General features: G+C 43.4%; 1 protein-coding gene across 1 annotated transcript in view; it reads left to right on the top strand.

Moving 5' to 3' along the window:
- The first annotated feature begins 940 nt into the window (after nucleotides 1-940).
- SPAG17 (sperm associated antigen 17) overlaps nucleotides 941-19,094 on the top strand; it is a 159,821-nt gene continuing 141,667 nt past the window's right edge. Inside the window, exon 1 of the mRNA XM_074318633.1 lies at nucleotides 941-1,084. Within this exon, the coding sequence (XP_074174734.1) occupies nucleotides 998-1,084 (87 nt within the window). The 5' untranslated portion in view covers nucleotides 941-997. The remainder of the gene's footprint in view (nucleotides 1,085-19,094) is intronic.

Genomic DNA, 19,094 nt, shown 5'->3' with positions numbered 1-19,094 from the left:
GCTCTGCCCCTGGCTGTCCTCATTTCAGTAAAAAGTACATAGAAGTTTGTCTTGTCCCCAAAGGGGCATCTCTCATCTTGGCAGGTCTGAAACTGTGGTAGGTAGTAGTGTAGAGGTGAAGCACACTGGATTTGGGATTCAGATAATTCTGCAGCCTAATCCTGGTGCCCTTGGTCATACCCTGGGGGACTTGGAAGAAGGTTGTTTCAGAATGTTTAAGAAATAACTGTGTACGAGATGTAACCAGTGCTCAAGAAACAAGTGCTGCTGTTACTAGTGTTATTATTATTACGACCATTGCGATTTTGGGGTCTCTTCTGACCAGGCTATTTTAGATACTGGCGAGGGCCAGATGGGAAAAAGGGAAAAAGAATGACTCTACTTACTAGTACAGTACGGTTTACAAGAGCTGGATCTGATTAGGCAGGGAACCCCCTCCACAGCTATATGAAGGCTCTTGTGGAGGACGTTTGGACCTGTGTCGGGAAGATAAATGTGGCTTCAGGTAGGAAGCATTTGGGGCAGGTGTGAGTGGATGAGACGATGTCATGGGCCGTTGTCTCCAGAGGGATGAGTTCTCCATACTCCATTACCCAGGAAGGAAGAAATGTTGGTGGAGAACTCGTGGACGAGGTTGCAGGAGTTTTGGGTTTGTAGACAAGGCCTCGGATGAGAAAAGCTATAAGAAGGGGTCCAAGTGAATCAAGTAACGTGACCAGCTCGAGGCCCGCCTCGTCCCCTCCTCCACATGCACAGTCCTGCTGCAAAGCCCTGATTCAACCAACGGGACAGGGAGGCCCGCCCCCGAGTTGCTGCGCGCTGGGAAACTCGGTTGCTATGGCGACGGAGGCGGTTGACCTGAGGATTGAAAAGAGGTTTGGGGGTGGGGAGTGGAATTCGGTCAGGAACTGGGCGTGGCTTCAGTTCCCATGGCAGCGGGGACGCTTTGTCTGGGCCTGCGCCCAATTTAGAGGCCAGCGCTGCCCCAGTCCCTTGCATGGCACCCAAGAAAGAGAAAGGCGGGACGGCGAACACCAGTTCCAAGATATGGGAACCGTCACTCATCGCTGCACTCTTCAATCAGGTGAGCTCGGAGCCCCGTAAGCCCTCTCTGCGCCAGACTCTCCTGGGGACGCAGCAAGCTCTCCCTTCCAGACGCAACCGCTCCCCACACCGAAAACTGCCCCCGTCCCAGGTCGGGTCATTCCGCTGGAAAAACGACCCAGCATCCCATCCGCAGGGTGTGCTTTACAGAGTGAGCTTTAAGGAAAAAAGAAAGGGGGCGCCCGGGGAGTCCGTGGGATTTCAAAGTTGTAAGGTGCCTGGTGGGGAAAAGAAGAGGTATCGCTCTGGCGTGTCCGATCTTTTTCAGGGAAGTCGCTCAGATGTCACTCCACAATTGTCCTGGAGTTGTCTTTATGAACTTGCCCACTTCCTCCTGACATCTCCTGAAGGACAGAAATCCTATCGAATCACCTGGTGTCTGGCCCACAGTAAGGTTTCAATGAATGCTGGGTGAAAGCAGACCTAAGATGATAACGTATTTAATATAAGTGTGCCTTCTGCAGATGGGAGGGATGCTTTTCTTGTGTAGTGTCCGGATGCCACAATATCACAGACGTGATATAGTTTGAAGGTACTCTAGGAGATCAGAGTCATGACGGGTGCGCTGCTAGACTCATCCATACAATGCCACAGAGGCACCAGGCAATCCATAAGCACCTGCCACGTGACTTCATGTCGCGCCCACCCACCTCCAGTGAGCTGGGCAGTCCAATAGCTCTTGTCACCTGCCACTGGAAATACCCTCCAACATTAAGGTGCTTCTAAGACCAAGATAACATTAGGAAGGACAGAGGTGATTCCAGCCTGCCATTCTCACATAATTTAAGAACTAGGAAAAACAATGTTTTTTTTAAATTGTGTGTGTGTGTGTGTGTGTGTGTATGTGTGTGTGTACAGTGCACTAGAGAGTTCGTACTTAAAGGAAAAATATAGCTAAAGACTTCTGATGCCCTCATGAAAAATTTCTACCTCCCTGTCCTTATTTCCCACTATAATTGTGTTTCTCTCTGAACTGTAATTCTGCCTGATACGGAATTCTACCTGAGGAAGAATTGTATAAAAATAGTTAAGATAATGCGGATGCTGAAGGGTGGCAATGCAGTAATTCCCTGTTCTAGTCTCAACTTCTCAAAGATGTTTTCCAAAATGCTCTGTAAAGGCACCCTCTTTCTTGCTTTTATAAGTCAGCACTAGCCAAAGTCATTTCTCTCCATTTTCTCGAGTTTGTGTCGGCCAAGTGTGGGCTGGGAGTGAACATTTCTGCTTGAGTTATAAACTGCTGAACAACAGAGTTTGATGGAGGTGCTGACACTGCACTAGCTTTAGTGTTGCAAGTATGAAGCTATAATTTTCCTAGTTGAATGGAAAACCGAAAGGCCCTATTTTTCCTTAAGACTTGCAAACCTGAAATAATATTCAGCTTTCTTGCTCCTACTCAAACAATATAATTTCAATAAATCTTATATATGAACAGAAAGAATTTGAACTCGAAGTAATAGTAGTTTCAACTACAAAGAGTGAACTTCTTCAGTTTGTTGGAAGACATGTTTTTGTTTGTTTGTTTGTTTTTTTATCACAAGAGGTAGACAACTGCCCTCCACCTCCTCTCATATTATTTTCTCATTTTGGTTTCATGTCTGATCCAAGAGGAAAATTCCCAGGTTCACCTAGCAGTCCAGGGCCCGGAGGCATGCCCTAACCACCAATGTAATAGACTGAATTTGGGTTAAAAATGTCTGGAGATGTATGAATTCCTTATTCATGGGGCTTAGCAAATTGCTTTGCACATAGAATGTTGTTGCTTCAGTTCCCAGAGAGTTTCTTTCCATGCAGTTGCTTCTCATGTGCAAATTTGTGCTCCAGTATGTGTGATGACTCTCTCTGTGTGTGTGTGTGTGTGTGTGTGTGTGTCCGTGGTGTATGTAGGGGAGGGGTGGGAGAGAGGGAGATCCACCTCCCAGTCTCCCATAAGCCTGTTTTTAGAATTCATTGATTAATCCACGTCAACAATAGTTTTAAACTCATGTTCACACAGAGCTGTACTAGACTTGAAAGAGAACAAACAAGTTCACAGGTTTGTTTTAGTGAATTTCCCTTGTATCACTATTTCGGTCTGTCTGTTCAGGCTGGAATAATTGTCAACGTTTTAGTACATTTTAGTTGATTCTGAAACATCAAATGATAGCAGATAAGACAAGGCAGTCTTTTACTGAGCACTAACTGACTAGATAGAGACTAGCGGTTAGGAAGAGGAATGTGGGCTGGGAGAGTCAGGAAATGCTCTATAAAATAGTTCCTTTAGCTGGGCCTTAAGGAATGGGTAGAATTTGAGCAGGTAGAACGAAGGGAATGATTATTTCAGGTAGGGAGACCCATATGTGCCTTAAATAAATCTGGCACATTTAAATGGAAAGAGAGAAACATGTAGGTTAGACAGCTTCTGGGTGCACACGGCTCCTAAATTAATTCTGTCAATCAAATGGTCAGTGACTAACTTGGCTATCCATGTATTAAAACCGTTAGCTTATTAATATATGTGAAATATCACACCTCCAATTACATAAGAAGAAGATATTTAGGTACATAAGATTACCTATGTGACATCATCTCCAGCAGCATAAGGAGATTAAAGATGCTTGTTTGTTAACATGGAAATTAAAATCTTTTCATGCAATTTTCAGAGCAGCCTCTGTTGGCCACAGTGAGAGGAAGAGGTGTCAGCCTAAGCACTCAGTGACAGAAAGTGCTCTCTGGAGACATTTGGGCCTAAGATTATTTTACTGTGGTAAAATTTACATAATATTATAGAATACCATTTTAGCCATTTTTAAGCGTACCGTTCAGTGACATTAAGTACATTTACATTGTTGTACAACCATCATCACCGTCCGTCTCCGGAATTCTTTCATTTACCCCGAGTGAAACTGTACCCATTAAATAATGCCCCGTACCTCCCTCCCCAGCCCCTGTCAATCACCATTCTACTTTCTGTGTATGAATTTGATTCCTCTGGGTACCTCACAGAAGTGGAATCATACAGTATTCGTCGTCTTGTAACTGGCTTATTTCACACAGCATAATGCCCTGAAGGTTTATTCACGTATGTATTCATACATGTGTTCATAGTAGTATGTACTAGGATTTTTTGTTTTTAAGGCTGTATAATATTCCATTTTATGTATGGACCGCCTTTTATTTATTCGTTCATCATCCATCGCTGGACACTTGGGTTGCTTTCAACTCTTGGCCATTGTGTTTTTCTGATGTTTCTGTGGAGAACAGAGGGTCTGGAGCTCCCTAGTCTGCCATTGTGCTGTCACTCTGGTAGGATTTGCAAATATTTTCTATTCCATGGGTTGGTTCCCTTTTCACTCCATTGGCGATATCCTTTGATGTAAAAAAATTTTAATTTGAATTAAGTTTAATTTATCTAATTTTCCTTTTGTTGCCTGTGTATTTGTCCTACCCAAGAAATCTTTGCCAAACCCACTGTCACGAAGCTTTTCCCCTATGTTTTATTCTAAGAGTTTTGCAGTCTTATACCTTACATTTACAGTACACCTTTGGTACACTTTGAGTTAATTTTTGTAAATGGTGTGAAGTAAGGGTTCAACCTTAGTTTTGCATGTGAGTATCCAGTTTTCCCAGCACCAGTTGTTGAAAAGACGGTCCACTGAATGGGACAAAGGAGAGGAAAAGGGGCACAAATTTTCCGATGGTAGTGAATGTGGCTTTTTCGTGATTGAGTATTCACTTGGTTGCCTTAGGTCTTTGGCTGGTTTCAAAACTCCTGTAAAGTTATTTTAGTCAGGCTCTTGCTGTGTTTTTAATGTTTCATAGGGGACATTCTCGTCTGCCATCTTGCTGACGTCACTCTGGTCTAAGAGGTTTTGTAATCAGTTGTGATTTTTCCATTTCTTCCAAGTCTGTATATAGCAGGTGATGCTGGGAAAGGGGAGATTAGTAGAAGCTTTGTTCATGATCACTTAAAACATTTTTTTTTTTTCAGAATTGTTTAAACAGCATAGCTATTCCCTCTAGGAGCTTATATATTGTTCAAGGCTTATCTCTAGGTATGATGTCACATGCCTTCAAAATGACTGCGCTATATATATTTCAATTGGGATTTTGTGTTATGGTCAGAGCTTTTGTGTCAACACGGAGGGTGGAGTCCAGGGAAGGGTAACCTCACAGTGTTTTCTGTGTTAAGTGACAGCATGATATCAGCATAGAGAATATTCAGAAGCCAGATACAAATCCTTCTTTTTTTTCGTCTTTAAGATGTTATGGACTTTTGCTCCCAAAAGTCGTCTTCAGAATTCCAGGGTTCTCCAAAAGTTTATTTAGGTTGATTTCGTTATAACACAGGTGGAATTTGGTGTGAGGTTTTGATAATTTTAATTGTTAAATACTTTCATATTTTCACATTATCTGAGGATGGTTATTTCTTTTCACTTGTTTTTTTATGCATAGCAAAATGGCAGCCATAACTTGTGAGACCAACTATTGCATAGCAATTATGCCATTTGCTTACTGTGACCCACCACAGAAAACACTAAAAAAAAAAAAAAAAAAAAAAATGTTCGTGGTGACCACACACCTCTTAACCCCACCAGCTTCACTATTCCAATTCACTAATTTCATTTTGTAATGACAATTTCAGGTCCCTAATCCCCAACTTAAGGGACTGGATACTATTTATTTCTTGGTTAAGCCTTCAATTCTTCTTTAATATAAATATCCACGTAATTTTAAATATTGTAAAAAGCTGCTATAATGTATTGAGGTCCTTACTGAAACTCATGAGGTCTCGCTTCCAATTTCTATATTTTCATTCTCAATGTCTGTTTCCTCTTTTTCAAATACGTAGTAACATTTGCATCGAAAGCAGATTGATACTATACATGGCACGCTGTCCTTCACAGCACTCACTCGGGGGTGGAGATTCCCAGGGTCTCTGGGCTCACCCACCCCTTTTATAAAACTGAGGATCCAAGCATTTAAGGTCTGGTCCAAAAACATGTGGTGATATAGTACACAAGGGACCAGACTGTAGGTTTTTTCACTAGTTCTTCCTTCCTTCTTAACAGAACTGTTAAGTTATGATATGATAATCATAGCATTTTATATAAGCCTTGCAATTCAAAACAAAATTTTATGTATTTGATCGTATGTCAAACCCCAAAACACTGTTGTGAGGTAAGGATTATTAGAGTAGAACAAGTTATTTAAGGAATGTCTGTTGAAACGTTTGATTAGTACTTAAATTTGAGAGCAAAGTGTTACTTAAAACTGGTAAATAAATATGGAAACTATGCTTGTTTTACCTGAAATGAGACTCCATCCTTTATCTCTCATCCTCTTTCATAAATAATGTTTAGACGAGAGACAGACGATAGCATTTTCTTTTTATACTCGACTCTCTGGCTTCTGCCTGAGATCATTTAAGTAGAAAAACAGAACTATTGGGGTGTCTTGATTAGGAAAAAATTATTTTCTTCTCTCCAAAAACAGTTCAGGAAAATGACCTCTTCTGCTCCCTGGAAGTACACTTCACTTTCTGGCCGTGCCTGCCAAACCTTGGCTCAGCAAAGTCTTACACCACCTCTGTCTCTCAACTTTCTAGATTCTGCCGATGGCACTATAATTGTCACAGTTGCTGAAGCTTATTTGTGAGCCATTAGCCTTACGGTTCAGTCTGCCTCGAGTTCCCCTTGATTTTCCCTTTAACGTTTCCTCTCCTCCATTCCCATGCCTTCATTCTAGCCCAGGCCTGCATCATTTGATCCCCGAAGTTTTGCAAGCGCCCCTTACCACTACTCACTATAGAATCACCTATTCCTGTGTATCAAACCTATTACCAGTTTATCTTTTCCTAAACACTGCTTCACACCAGGTTCACACCCAGCTCCAAAACTGCCAGTGACCGTCTGTCATCTCCAAAGCGAATCATCCTGGCTTCTTCAGCCCCCTTTAACTCGGCCCCATCTTGCCATCCAATTGAATCGCTACATGCTAACAGTCTCCTCGCCGCGGTGTAGACACATGGAGAAGGCAATGAGTTGCTAGAGAAAGTCCAGTTCTGGGACCGGGCCGACTTACGTAGTGACTCCTGATTCTGAAATACGACTTAGAGGAACTTTCTTATCTTGTCTGAGCTGTAGTCTCCTTTTGTCAGGGAGAGATAATAATATCCAGCTCACAGGCTTGCTGTAAAGATGAAATGATATTTATTTCATTTCATAACTATTTCTCTAGCACCTGGCATCTAATAACCCTTTAGTAAATGACTTTCATCCCCCCATCCTGCTCTTTCACTCGTTAGTCTCCCTGCTTGAAGTGAACTTCCACCTTCCCTCTCCTCGTCACACCCATTTTGGGGGGGTGGGGGTTCCTAACCCATGTCTTACAGGGAGCTTTCCTAACTCTCCTAACCCTCATGTATCTCCCCTCACAGTCATCTTGCAGCCTCGTACTCGGTGGCAGAATGCCTTGAATTGCATGCTAGCATTTCATGTTTTGTAGGGCAGCCGTATAATATGAGCTACTTCACAGCAAAATCACTTCGACGCCTTGTATCTGCTCCATACCCGCAAGCATGCTTCTAGGCAGGCACGTGGCAGCACACTGAAACTATATATGAAATGAATTCACTGACTGACGTATGAAGAAAGCTATATTGTGGAAACCAGGACAGCTACTTAGACCGAGGGGAGGGTTACTGAGAGGAGATGAAGGGACTGACACATTGGCTGACTGTGACAGAGCCCTGAACAGAACTACGCAGACACCATTTCCCTTCTCAGAGGTAGTTCATCTGCCAACCGGAGGCATTCGAGGGAAAGTTCTTTAAAATAGTTAGCAGTCTCTCCTTCTTTTATGCTTCAGTCGAGGATAATATTTTTCTGTTATTAAACATTCATAACTTAGTGACAGTAGCTGAATTGTACACACTTGCAAAACAGTCAAAGACTTTCCCTGGAGTTCTTGAACGAAACTTATAATTCTTATAAAGTTTTGGAAACTGGGTAAGAGGTCAAGACGGGTATTGCTAAAATGTTAATATCCCAAACCTCTTAAATAAGGGTATACAGTATATAGATACTAGGATGGTGATAAACTGAGTCTAAGTAGGTTTTTAGGGGGAAAATGTTCATTTGAATTGAAGTGCTTAAACCATTATAAATGCAGTTTATCAAAAAGGGAAATACATTTTATTGGACAGAACCCTTGAACAATCTTTGAGAGGCAGTGAAGGATTTTTCAGCTTTTTTGATCTTAAACAGTAAGCTATTTCTCATGTTAATGTGTATTTAAGACTTACTGGAAATACTTATAATACGAGCTGAAGACTGATGTCTGGCAGCAAGCATATTTCTGAAATTGAGTTGGTTTTTATTACTATATTTTCTGAAATATGCTTTCATTGATATTTACAAAACAAATTGCCAGTTCACACAAAGGTTGTTTTAATAAAAGCCAATGAAAACAGCTGACTTGCTAGGAAGAGTGTTAAGAGGGAAATGGACTTTTCATAACCTCACATTATACTTTCTCTTTTTGGACAAAAGTGTATTATTTGAGTGAGCCTGGAACCAAAGGGAATTAGCATGTCAAAATATCTACCTAGATGTTATATGTGATCATTTTTATTGCAAATGAAAAATATTAAATATAAGTAAAATGCAAGCGTTGCCAATGTAAGTTTGGCAACATCTGAGGAAAATGTTAGCTAAGAAATGGTGAATGCTGACCATGTTTCAGTGCTAGCTGTAGAAGCCATCATCGGCCCCCATTTACCCAAGGACAAAATCCAGGATGTTCTGCCTGGCTGTCATGGCCCCGCCTAACTTGGCCTTTTTCTGCTCATCCATCTTTATCTCCCTTCACTTCAGTCGAATGGTCTCTGTGGTACCCCCAGGCTATACCTGGGGTGTACTGACTATACCCACACAGTTTCCTGGCCTGAATGCCATCTAACTCCTCATTAAAACCCTGCCCTTAACTTCCCAAGAAGAGCTCAACTCACACCATTCTGGCCCTCGCTGACATTTCTCCTTCCTAAACTACTCAGTGATTCTTATCTTTAATGCTATCCTACTTGGACCCATGGTCCGACCATTTCAGTGTTACCTACTACAGCTCTGCAAATCCCTGAAAGGTAGCAAAAGGTTCACATTTTTAATTCTCTCCCTCAAAGCCACCGCACCTACCTAGTAGTGACAAGCCCATGGGTTACCTTCTACTGGGTTATATTCCCTGACTACATTTCACTATCTTGGCCTCCTAGCCTATTTTCTCTTCATGAGCTCCAGAATCCATCATGACCCCACTGGTCATCAGAACTTAAACTGAAGACCATCTCAAAGCTTTCGTTTTACATCCATAGAACAGGGCCAGCAGTCATACCCTTGTAGATACTAAAAAGATTGTTGAGAGGATGTGATGGCATCTAACACATCGTGTCTCAGACTTCACACCTCCAAACCCAAAGTCCTTTTTCTCCCTTCACCCTGCTCTCCACCAACCCTTCCCCTTCCCCTTGCGTGGTGTCACCACTCACCCAGCGAGTCACTAGGGCCTACATCGTTGCATTCATTGTCTTTTTCCTTTTTTTCTGCACCCCATGAGCGACTGTTAGTAAATCCTGCTGGTTCTGCCTTTGAAAGGATATCCAATCCATGCTCGTGGCACCATCCTCCTGCCACACCCTAATGCAGGCCACCACCCTGTCTTACCTGAGCTACGAGTCACTCAAGAGCTTCGGAACTTGGCCTCTCTCCCACTCTTGCTGCCCTAGAGTCTTGTCACCACACCGCAGCCAGAGTGGTTCTTTCAATGCACAAGACTTGGAGTCAAATCCAAAGGCTCTCTCGTGGCCTGTAGGTCTCTAGGTCTTTTACGACCCTGTGTGGCGGCCTCTGCCAACCACTGTGCCTTTGTCTTGTAGCTCCAGCGACTCACCCTCCCGGTCCGTCCTCTCTGACCACGCTGGCCTTTTTGTCCGTCTTCAAATCCATCAGAAAGCACACTGGCAACTTAGAGCCTTTGCTCTTGCTGTGCCCTCTGCCCAGAATGACCTGCCCCAAGGTGGTCACTTCCTCCCTTCCCTTAGAATTCTGTTCAGATACCTCCTTCCCTGGCCACCTGCTTCAACTACACATAACCCGTAGCCTCTGACCTTGAGTCAGCTCCTGACTTCTGCGTTACATTTATGTCATTATGGCCTGTTCCCCTCCAAGTGAATGTAAGCTCCCGGAGGACAGGGCTTTATCGTGACATATGGCCAGCCCCTGGCAGATAGAATAGAGGGGCTCAAATAAATAGCCTTGCTGAATGGAGAAATGGTAGGCACTTGCTAAGGAGGAGGGCGCTCTTAGTGATTAGTGCTACTAGTTAGTGGTATTACTGTGTTTATTGGAGTGGTATGAAAATCAAAGTGTATGAAAGAATGCGGGACACTAGGCTGATAGAAATAGTTATACTAATAACAATTATCAGTACTCTTCTATGTGTTTCCATATGGATGGTCCACATGTTCCTCAAAGTCATGTTCAGAACTGGTACTGCCTTGTTCATTGAAGTTGGAAATCGTCCTTGAACCTTCTCTTCTAATTTCAAATTGGTCAGTGATTCCAGTTGCTTCTACCTCTCTATTTTGGTTCCTTCTTTTTCACCTCCCTTCATTCCTAACACCAATAGCCTTCTAACCAATAGCCTTCTGCCCTCATCCAGGGGTGGGAAATGGTTAGTGGGGAGACTGGGATTCAGGGAAGATAATCTGTGTACGTGTGAATAGGATAGAGAGGAAAGGGGAGGGAAGGGGATGAAAACTGGAGAGGGAAAGATGGGAGAGCTGAAGGGACACAATTGTAAAAGAGGTCGAAGAAAAGTGGGTCCTTTGCTCCAGTACAAAGGAGAAGGGATCAGCATCCCTTCCTCAGCCCGAGAAAAGGAGCAAGTTCCGGAGATTGGTGAAGGGGGTTTGGGGATGAAAATGTGAAAAGGGGACAAAACCTAAGCAAGAAAACCTTGCTCTTCCGAGGTGGCAGTGAGGCCACTGTGTGGATAGAAGGGGACGAGCAGGAGACACAGACACGGGATTCCTTCCACTGTCATTGAAGTGCCATCTGCCATGAGTCTCTGCCTAAGACACAGGGAGAGACGCGGCCAAGGAAAGTGCCTGTCACCTGACGTTAGGACCGTTTGTACGTCTGTCTCCCCTGCTAGACCGCGGGTCTTTGGAGAGCAGAGACTGCTTTCCAGTACTCTTTTAAATGCAGAAAGACACAAAGGACAGTATAACAAGCACATTTGTGCCAGCATGAGAACCTGCCCACGGCTGATTTTATTTTTTAAAAATATTTGAAGAACTCTTTGTCCATACGCCCACCCCGTTCCATTCGTTCCTCTCCCTTCGTTTCCAGAAGCAAAACTGTCATGAATTTTGTGCATATCCTCTCAGCCTATCTCTGTACCTCTTATCTACAGCCGTGAATAATACATAGGCTTGTTTACTGTATGATTTCTAAAATTTACACAAATGCTTCCATGATTATGCTTATCCATTCTGCAATTTGTCTTTTTTTCATTCAGCATTATGTTTTGAAAGTCTGTCCACGTTGAGATATGCAGATTGAGTTCATTTCCTTGAATTGCTCCTATCTCATTCAGCTTGACGTCTTCCATGTCTAGCATAGCACATATAACATAGGTACCCAAACAGTAAACATTAACCCTTAGCGAATACATTAGGGTGAACAACACAATCATAGAAATGGATACTGTTCCCTGTGCTTTGTGGCTGTGAAATACTTTTACCTATAGTCTGTTTTCACCCTTTTTTGTGTAGTTCCTTCCCCAGGCTGGTGCTGTTTTAAGGACAGTGACTATGCCTTATGCCCACGCGTTCTATTCCTAGTGCCCGTTTTCATGTTTGGCACGTAGTAACTCCTCAATAAGTACTGGTGGAATGAATGAATGACTCTCTGCTCTAAGTATTATTTTGCTACGGTCTAGGTTCTGAGTACTTGAGTGTTTTTCCAAGACCATGTGTTTGGAATCAAGACTAATCAGGTTTTCTATACTCAATCCAGTGCGCTTTTCATTAGACCGTTGAAAGAGCTATTGTAAGGGCTATATTAGGGAATCCATCGGAGAAGAATAATTATAATGAATTACTGCCCTGATGTAACCAATAAATATGCTCCGTGTACCTGTGTAATTGGAGAAAATTAATCACCATAACCAGATCGAGGGCTTAAAATTTATCGTAATCATTAACTGGGAATATTTTGTCACATGGTCCTTAACCGAGGTTCACACTGTAAAGGAGATACGTGAGTTATGAGGGTGCATAAGATTGCAGGAAAGAAAGAAGGAGCAGGAGGCAGTTTCACTCCAATGGAACTGCTCTTGCTAAGGTCACTGGGAGCCTTCTAATGGCTTTTGACGACATACACCACTCCTCCCCTCGCCGCAGTGACACCTTCCCTTCTCCTCCACCTCACCTTCTCTCTGCCTCCTAAGAAACCCTTCCCTAAAACAGGGACAGTTGAAAGAAAATCTGAAGAAAATGACAAGCATTGTAGGGAAAAGATCTCAGGAACGGCCTCAGACACCCACGCACACATCTGCATGCCCCGCCCCCCCCAGGACTGATTACTTTTGATCAATATGGTTTACCCTTTACTTGTCCTCTGGGGGTCTTATCTACCTCTTCCCTTCCTGGAACAACTCCTGGGCCCTGGACAGCTGAAAAAGTTCGGATTACTGTACAGAACCAGGTCTGGAGAGCATCGTGTCCTAAGTCCCTTGATGGGCTGGTCAGAGGGACTAATGTTAGTAAGTCGCCTGCACAGGAAAAGGTCCTTAAGGAACTTATTTTGAAATGTAAGTATTTTTTGCTCACTTCCAAACTCCTTTAGTCATTTTTGTGTATCCGTTACCATTTGGTACAGCATAGACATTTAATCACAGTAATGTAATAAATGCTTGTTGAGTTAAAATGCTCCCCCCACCCTTTTTTTGTTGTTGAAATGAGACAGGGCACAGATCCCCTTACCACACTTCTTGCTCTAGGTGCATTCTCAGGTTTTCTGCGACACCCCCAGGGAGTGTTCGAATAGGTCCCACCATTCCCTACGACCAGGATACAAACTCGAGTATCCAGAGGGCCTGCCCCTGCCCCAGGATCATTCCTGGGTGCCCGTTCTTTCCCACCTCCCCGTTTGGAGACTATAGCTTTAGGCCTAAAATTTAGAACAGATGAGACAAAGAATTTTTGTCCTGCTGCCAGGTATTAGAGATAGTAATTTGGGTATCAAAATATTGGCATTTCTTGGACATTTTATTGAATTTGGGGAAATTGGAAGGATCCTCGGGTATTCTGCCCTCAAGACGGATGTAGAAATTAAACTCTATCAGTGGCCTTGTGGTAAACAAATGATAAGTGAGGACGGTTGCATCAATTGCAGGAAGAGGAGTTGTCCATGAAACGTAATGAACCAGGCAGCAGCTCTGGGGATGGATGGTTCATTAGAAAGAGTATTGGTTGGTTATTGCATTTCCTCTGCGTAGCTAGTAGTGCCAAAGCTGTACAAATTCATGGACTACACCACCATTCATAGTGGATAAATGACATTTAAATCAGACAAAGGAAGGTAGAAAAGAAGGAAAACAAAAGGGCTGCAATAGGGTAACTACTGATGAGATAATATTGCATCTTGAAAATACATCTTAATTTTAACATGGAAGGTAGTAACTCGGCACGGAAGGGACTCAAAAAAGGCACAAGAGGGTCTCCTGTCAGAGGAAGGAGTTGATGAAAGGTTGTAGACTTTAATACCTGATGATGAAAAGACCTCTTCTTTCTTCTGGATGAGTCCCCGATTCCAGTTTTACTTCTGTGGAGCAATTAGCAGGACTCCTCTCGGCTGTGCTGGCTCTCCTCTGTTACAAGAATGCCTCTGATATGTAATATTTGTTTGAAAACCCAAAGAAGCTTGTTTCCTTTTGAGGTTTGCCTGACTTTTTATGTTCTGAAGTTCATTTGGACCTCAGATTTTGCTCCAAGCAATAAAACTGGTTGGATTGTACTAACAGAATGCAGCCGTAATGTTAGCCAACTTGTGGGGGTGGGGAGATAGTTAAGGTGCGTCGTGGTTTCTGTGGTTTCTCTGTGGAGTAGAATTCCCTGCAAAGCTTTTCCATGTGGTGTTTTAATAGCTGTCTTAAAACTCTCTGATGCGTGGAGCAAAACCGAATTAGGCTTATGTGCTAGATTGGTGGGATGGGCCAAGGACCCTGAAAAATGAAAGAAAAACAATCAAACAGCCTAACCTCAGAGGCCGAACTGTCCAAAGAATATTCTCGGGACTTATCCAACTGCAGAATTACAGAAGTAATCGCCTCTCTTAACCCATGTTGCAGAGCTTTCTAAGGGAAATTGGAGTATTTCCTTTGCACGTATTAATATTTTATCTTCGCATGGCACTTTCCATTTACAAAATGACTCTAGATATAGTTGTTCACTAGAGCCTTGCAACAATTGTTCGAAGGTTGTATTATTAGATCATTCTTATAAATGAGAAAACTGAGTCACAAAGATAGATCCAAGGTCATTTGGCTAAAAAACTACGGAGGCAGAATTTGATACCAATTCTGAGTGCTGTAGCTTTTCACCAGAACGTCAATAATGTTAATTAGCAATCACATGTCATGTTGATGAAGACAAAGGAGACCAGCCAGGTAGTGTGTGCATGCACAGTCAAGCTGCTTCAAGACTGCTGAGTTCTCATCAGTGAATACAAGACACGGAGTCATATAGTCTGAGCTCCAAAGGGATACATCCTTTCTTTAATTCAAATGCTCAGTCATTCAGATACCTGGTTCCTTCCTAAGTACTGAGTGTAGCTGATGAAATGCCACATACTTTGTTGGCGTTCCCATACTAAGCATGTATAAAAATTCTCCTTAGTGTGTGGTTTTGGCTGCTAAGTTTAAGAAACATTGAATGCTACCATATGCCAGGTACACGGGCAAAGCAGGAAGTTGTTTAGGTGGTATGATTCTAGGGGAGCCTTTTCCACTGGCCCAGCCTCCTGCCTGAAATACCCCGTTACCAGGCCATCCCTTTGAGTTGGTCCAGGATTCACTGGGATTCCTTTCGCATATAACTTGGAGAGAGAAAAAAATACTTTTAAAAGTTGTTTTTTTTTTCTTTTTTTTTTTTTTTTTTGCTTCACTAAAGCCTTGAGGTATATATATTTATCCAGTTACCACAGGCAACTATTAAGGCCCTGAGCTGAATAGGAGGTGATACGGGTAAATTTTATTCTACCCAGAAGACGGGGATGGTAGATTCTGAAAAGGCCTCTAGAGGGTCCCAGGGGGGCCAGAATATAGCAACAGGCCAGGGAGCCCATCTTATCTGGAAAGAGGGGTGCACTAAGGCTCGCTATCAAAAATAAATGTCATTCACTTGGTTTTCGTTTTGAAGAAGTAGCCTTGCCTGACATCTGTATTTTAGATTTGGAGCCATACAATTAGTTAGATTGATATTTGCAATGCAAAGACCAGGCATCTGGTCCACATTGTTCTACTTTTGAGCCAAGGAAGCGGGTCCCCATCTCTCATGAAAATCGGTCTGGTGCCCAGTCCCCGGCGTGGCTTCCTTGGAGCTCTTCATCTCCTGACAGCCTCTGTACCTCTGATTTCACTCTAATTGGTGTCTTTTCCACAGTCAGTGACGGGCGGATGTCTCTGATACACGTGTACCAGGTGCAAAATGACTTAAAGCTCCTTCTGGCCACATTCTCACATTCTCTCCCCCAGCTCTGAAGATTACACACCTGTAGAATTTTAAATTTCCTATGTTCATGATTTTCGCCCTCTCTTCCAATGACCTGAAATATTTTAGAAACATATCAGTTAACAAGGTCATGGTCATCAAAGGGAAAATTGTTTTATGAATTAACTGTCGTTCGAATGAACATTTGCTTTTTCATGATGCAACTGGTTGATATGTGCTTTGATTTTTTTTTCTTGGTTCACCCAGAAACTCTCCACACATGACACAGCATGTGTAGAATAACCATGTTTGTTCTAATGACTAACAAAAACAGAGCCCCCACCCCCAAATAATATCCATTCCGATGACTATGACTTTTGCTAGGTGCTGTGCTCAGAAAGGCTTTCTGTAGGTTTCTCATTCAGTCTTCAAACAATGCCAAGATGTAGGTACTGTTGTTATCCTCATTTACACATGAGGCACAGAGAAGTTAAGTAACTTGCCCGAGGACACACAGCTGGTGCGTTGAGCTTCGAATCCGGGCGGTCTGTCTCCGGAGCCCAGCTGTTTAATCACTGTGCCACAATGACCTGTGGATCTCCAAAGGGCCACCAACATATAAGGGAACCTTGTCACCTTTGGGCAAGGGGCGCTTGGGGACCTCCCATGGCAATGGCCCCATTGCTCCGATCCTGAGAGGGGAGGCAGACCCCCGAGATGGTCAGGAGGAAAGGAGAGCCTTGGAGTGGGTTGACCCCCCTCCTCCCACAGTGGCCTCTCTGTTCTTGTCTCGTCACCTGCTCTTCTTAGAGCCCATTTTGAAGGACAGTGCTTAGGGCTGGGCCACACCTGACGCAGCATGAGCAGTCATGCAGTCATCTCTCCGCAGAGCTCACTGTTGCACCATGTGTATTCGGGGTGAGGGTGCAGTAGATGGAAAGACTGTGCTGGGCCCTCAGTGTTTTCTCAGAGACAGTCTTGGCCTTTCTCAGTCCAAATCATCTCTAAGTCAGCCTTAGACACACAGAGACACACACAGGGGTGGGGGCCGCAGGCGGCTGTAAATGGTTAAGAAATAACCTGTTCTCCCAGGGGAGAGCGGTGTTTTGTAGCTGTTGCCATTGCCGTAAATTAAATACTCCCAACGTGACCTATTTAAAGATATCCATGTAACCTCCCAGGACAGAGCCGGGAGGGCCAGGTCCAGCACCCTCCAAACGGAGGTCAGGAGATGTGTGTGGACGGGCAGGGGTGTTGCTGCCACAGGCAGGGCCGGGTCTCGATTGTGGAGCCCCCTAGATTGTGGACCCGGACCAGAATTTATGTGTGGCCCCTCTCTGTCTCCTCCTCTTCCCATCCCACCCCGATACTCATCCCACCACAAAATGAAGCTTATAAGAATTTCAAAGTCACCTTGAAAGAGAATCGTCGAATGTGCAGCCTGTCGGCAGTAGGTGGAAGGGAGGAGGGAGCAGGCCATCAAGGTCCGTCTTGCCGGGTCGTGGGAGAAAGTGGAAGAAGGAGAGAGAGGGGAGGGATGGTTTTCTAGTCAGTGCCTGTGCCCGGTAGAGCTGCCTCCTTCCCCTTGCATCTTGATTACTTGTCTGAGTCACCCAGGAAATATGTCCCGGAAGAATGGCTGCAGGCCTTACTCCCCAGACTCCTGCCACTGACCCCTGGTACAAGCCACCAGCCGCGTTAGATCAGATACAGTCTGTTTTCCTCCTAAAGGACTTCAGGGCTATGGACTGTATACTCTGCACACTTTTCTGATATGCCACATTCTTCCACTTTATGAGTCCCAAGGTCAAATCCTGTGTCCAAGCATATTCTCTGTTGCTTTAAAATATCAACCAACAGATGTTTGCATATAGAGCCCAGTCTCTACCGGGCGCCATAAGGTGTAAACGCATATATAAAACATAATTTCTGACCTAAAGAGCTTACAGTCTAGTTAAGGAAATGTGACAACCATGTGAACCAATTCCTAAATATTGAGTACTTATCACAACAGCATGCTGGTAATATGTCAAACTGCAGCAATCCCCCCTTTTCTGTGGTTTTGCTTTCCTTCGTTTCAGTTACCCACAGTCAACCACAGTCCAAAAATATTAAATGGAAAAGTCCCGAAATAAACAATTCGTTAAGTTTTAAGTTGCGCACCATTCTGAGTAGCGTGATGAAATCTTGTGCTGTCCCGCTCCATCCTGCCCGAGACGTAAATCTTCCCTTTGTCTAACGTCTGTGTACTCTGCCTGCCCATTAGTCACTTAGTAGCCGTCTAGGTTATCAGATCGACTGTCGAAATATCACGATAATTGTGTTCAAGTGACCCTTATTTCACATAATAATGGCCCCAGAGCCATTCACATAACTTGTATTACAGTATATAGTTATAATTGTTCTCTTTTATTATTGGCTATTGTTGTTAATCTTTTACTGTGCCTAATTTATAAATTAAACTTTACCACAGGTACATATATATAGGAAAATCCATTGTATACATAGCGTTTGGTACTATCCGCGGTTTCAGGCATCCACTGGGGGTCTTGGAACGTCATCTCCCCCACAGGTAAGTGAGGACTCAAAGGTAGTCTTGTGAGGAACCTCTAATTAGCAAAGCGTCTCTAATAAGACCTAGTCTAGTCAAGACAGTAAACGGCGTTCAATACCTGCATATCCTGGGCATTTGTATTGTTCTCATTTATTATATAACAGTGTGTCCCTATTTTTTAACCTATATTTCCAACTCACTTTACAGTTAGAATTCCTTTTTAACAAATGCAATTATGGCAGCCAGTTCTATGTAATAAAAATATTTCTTCTGCTGGCCAGCAGCCCGTACTAACACTCCTTTGCTGATGGAGATCCAAGACTCCTTTTGAAGGAAAAAACTGGGTCTGAGAAAGACATTCACAAATCCATGTCCATTTGGCAATAAATCTACTTAACCAAAGGCTATCCTTTCAGTAGAGTATACTGACATAAAGTACAGGTTTGCATATCTACACAGCATTAAATAACTCAACGAAACATGACTTTTTCAGGGTTGCACTGATTTTACTTGGGGCTCATATGTTGTCTGCAGATAAAGGTGCTGACCACCATTGGTTCTCAGAGCTCATCCAGCTCTGGTCGGTGCCGAGGGAGGATTGTGGGAATCTCACCTCGGGTCTTGCCGGGCCAATGCACCATACCAGCTGATTCTTTGTACTAACAGAAGGAAGCAGTCTTCAAT

The sequence above is a fragment of the Rhinolophus sinicus genome, linkage group LG14, assembly GCF_036562045.2.
Source record: "Rhinolophus sinicus isolate RSC01 linkage group LG14, ASM3656204v1, whole genome shotgun sequence".
In the NCBI taxonomy this organism is placed as follows: domain Eukaryota; kingdom Metazoa; phylum Chordata; class Mammalia; order Chiroptera; family Rhinolophidae; genus Rhinolophus; species Rhinolophus sinicus.
Note: the sequence above shows the minus strand (reverse complement) of the source record. Positions and strands in the feature narration are given on the sequence as shown.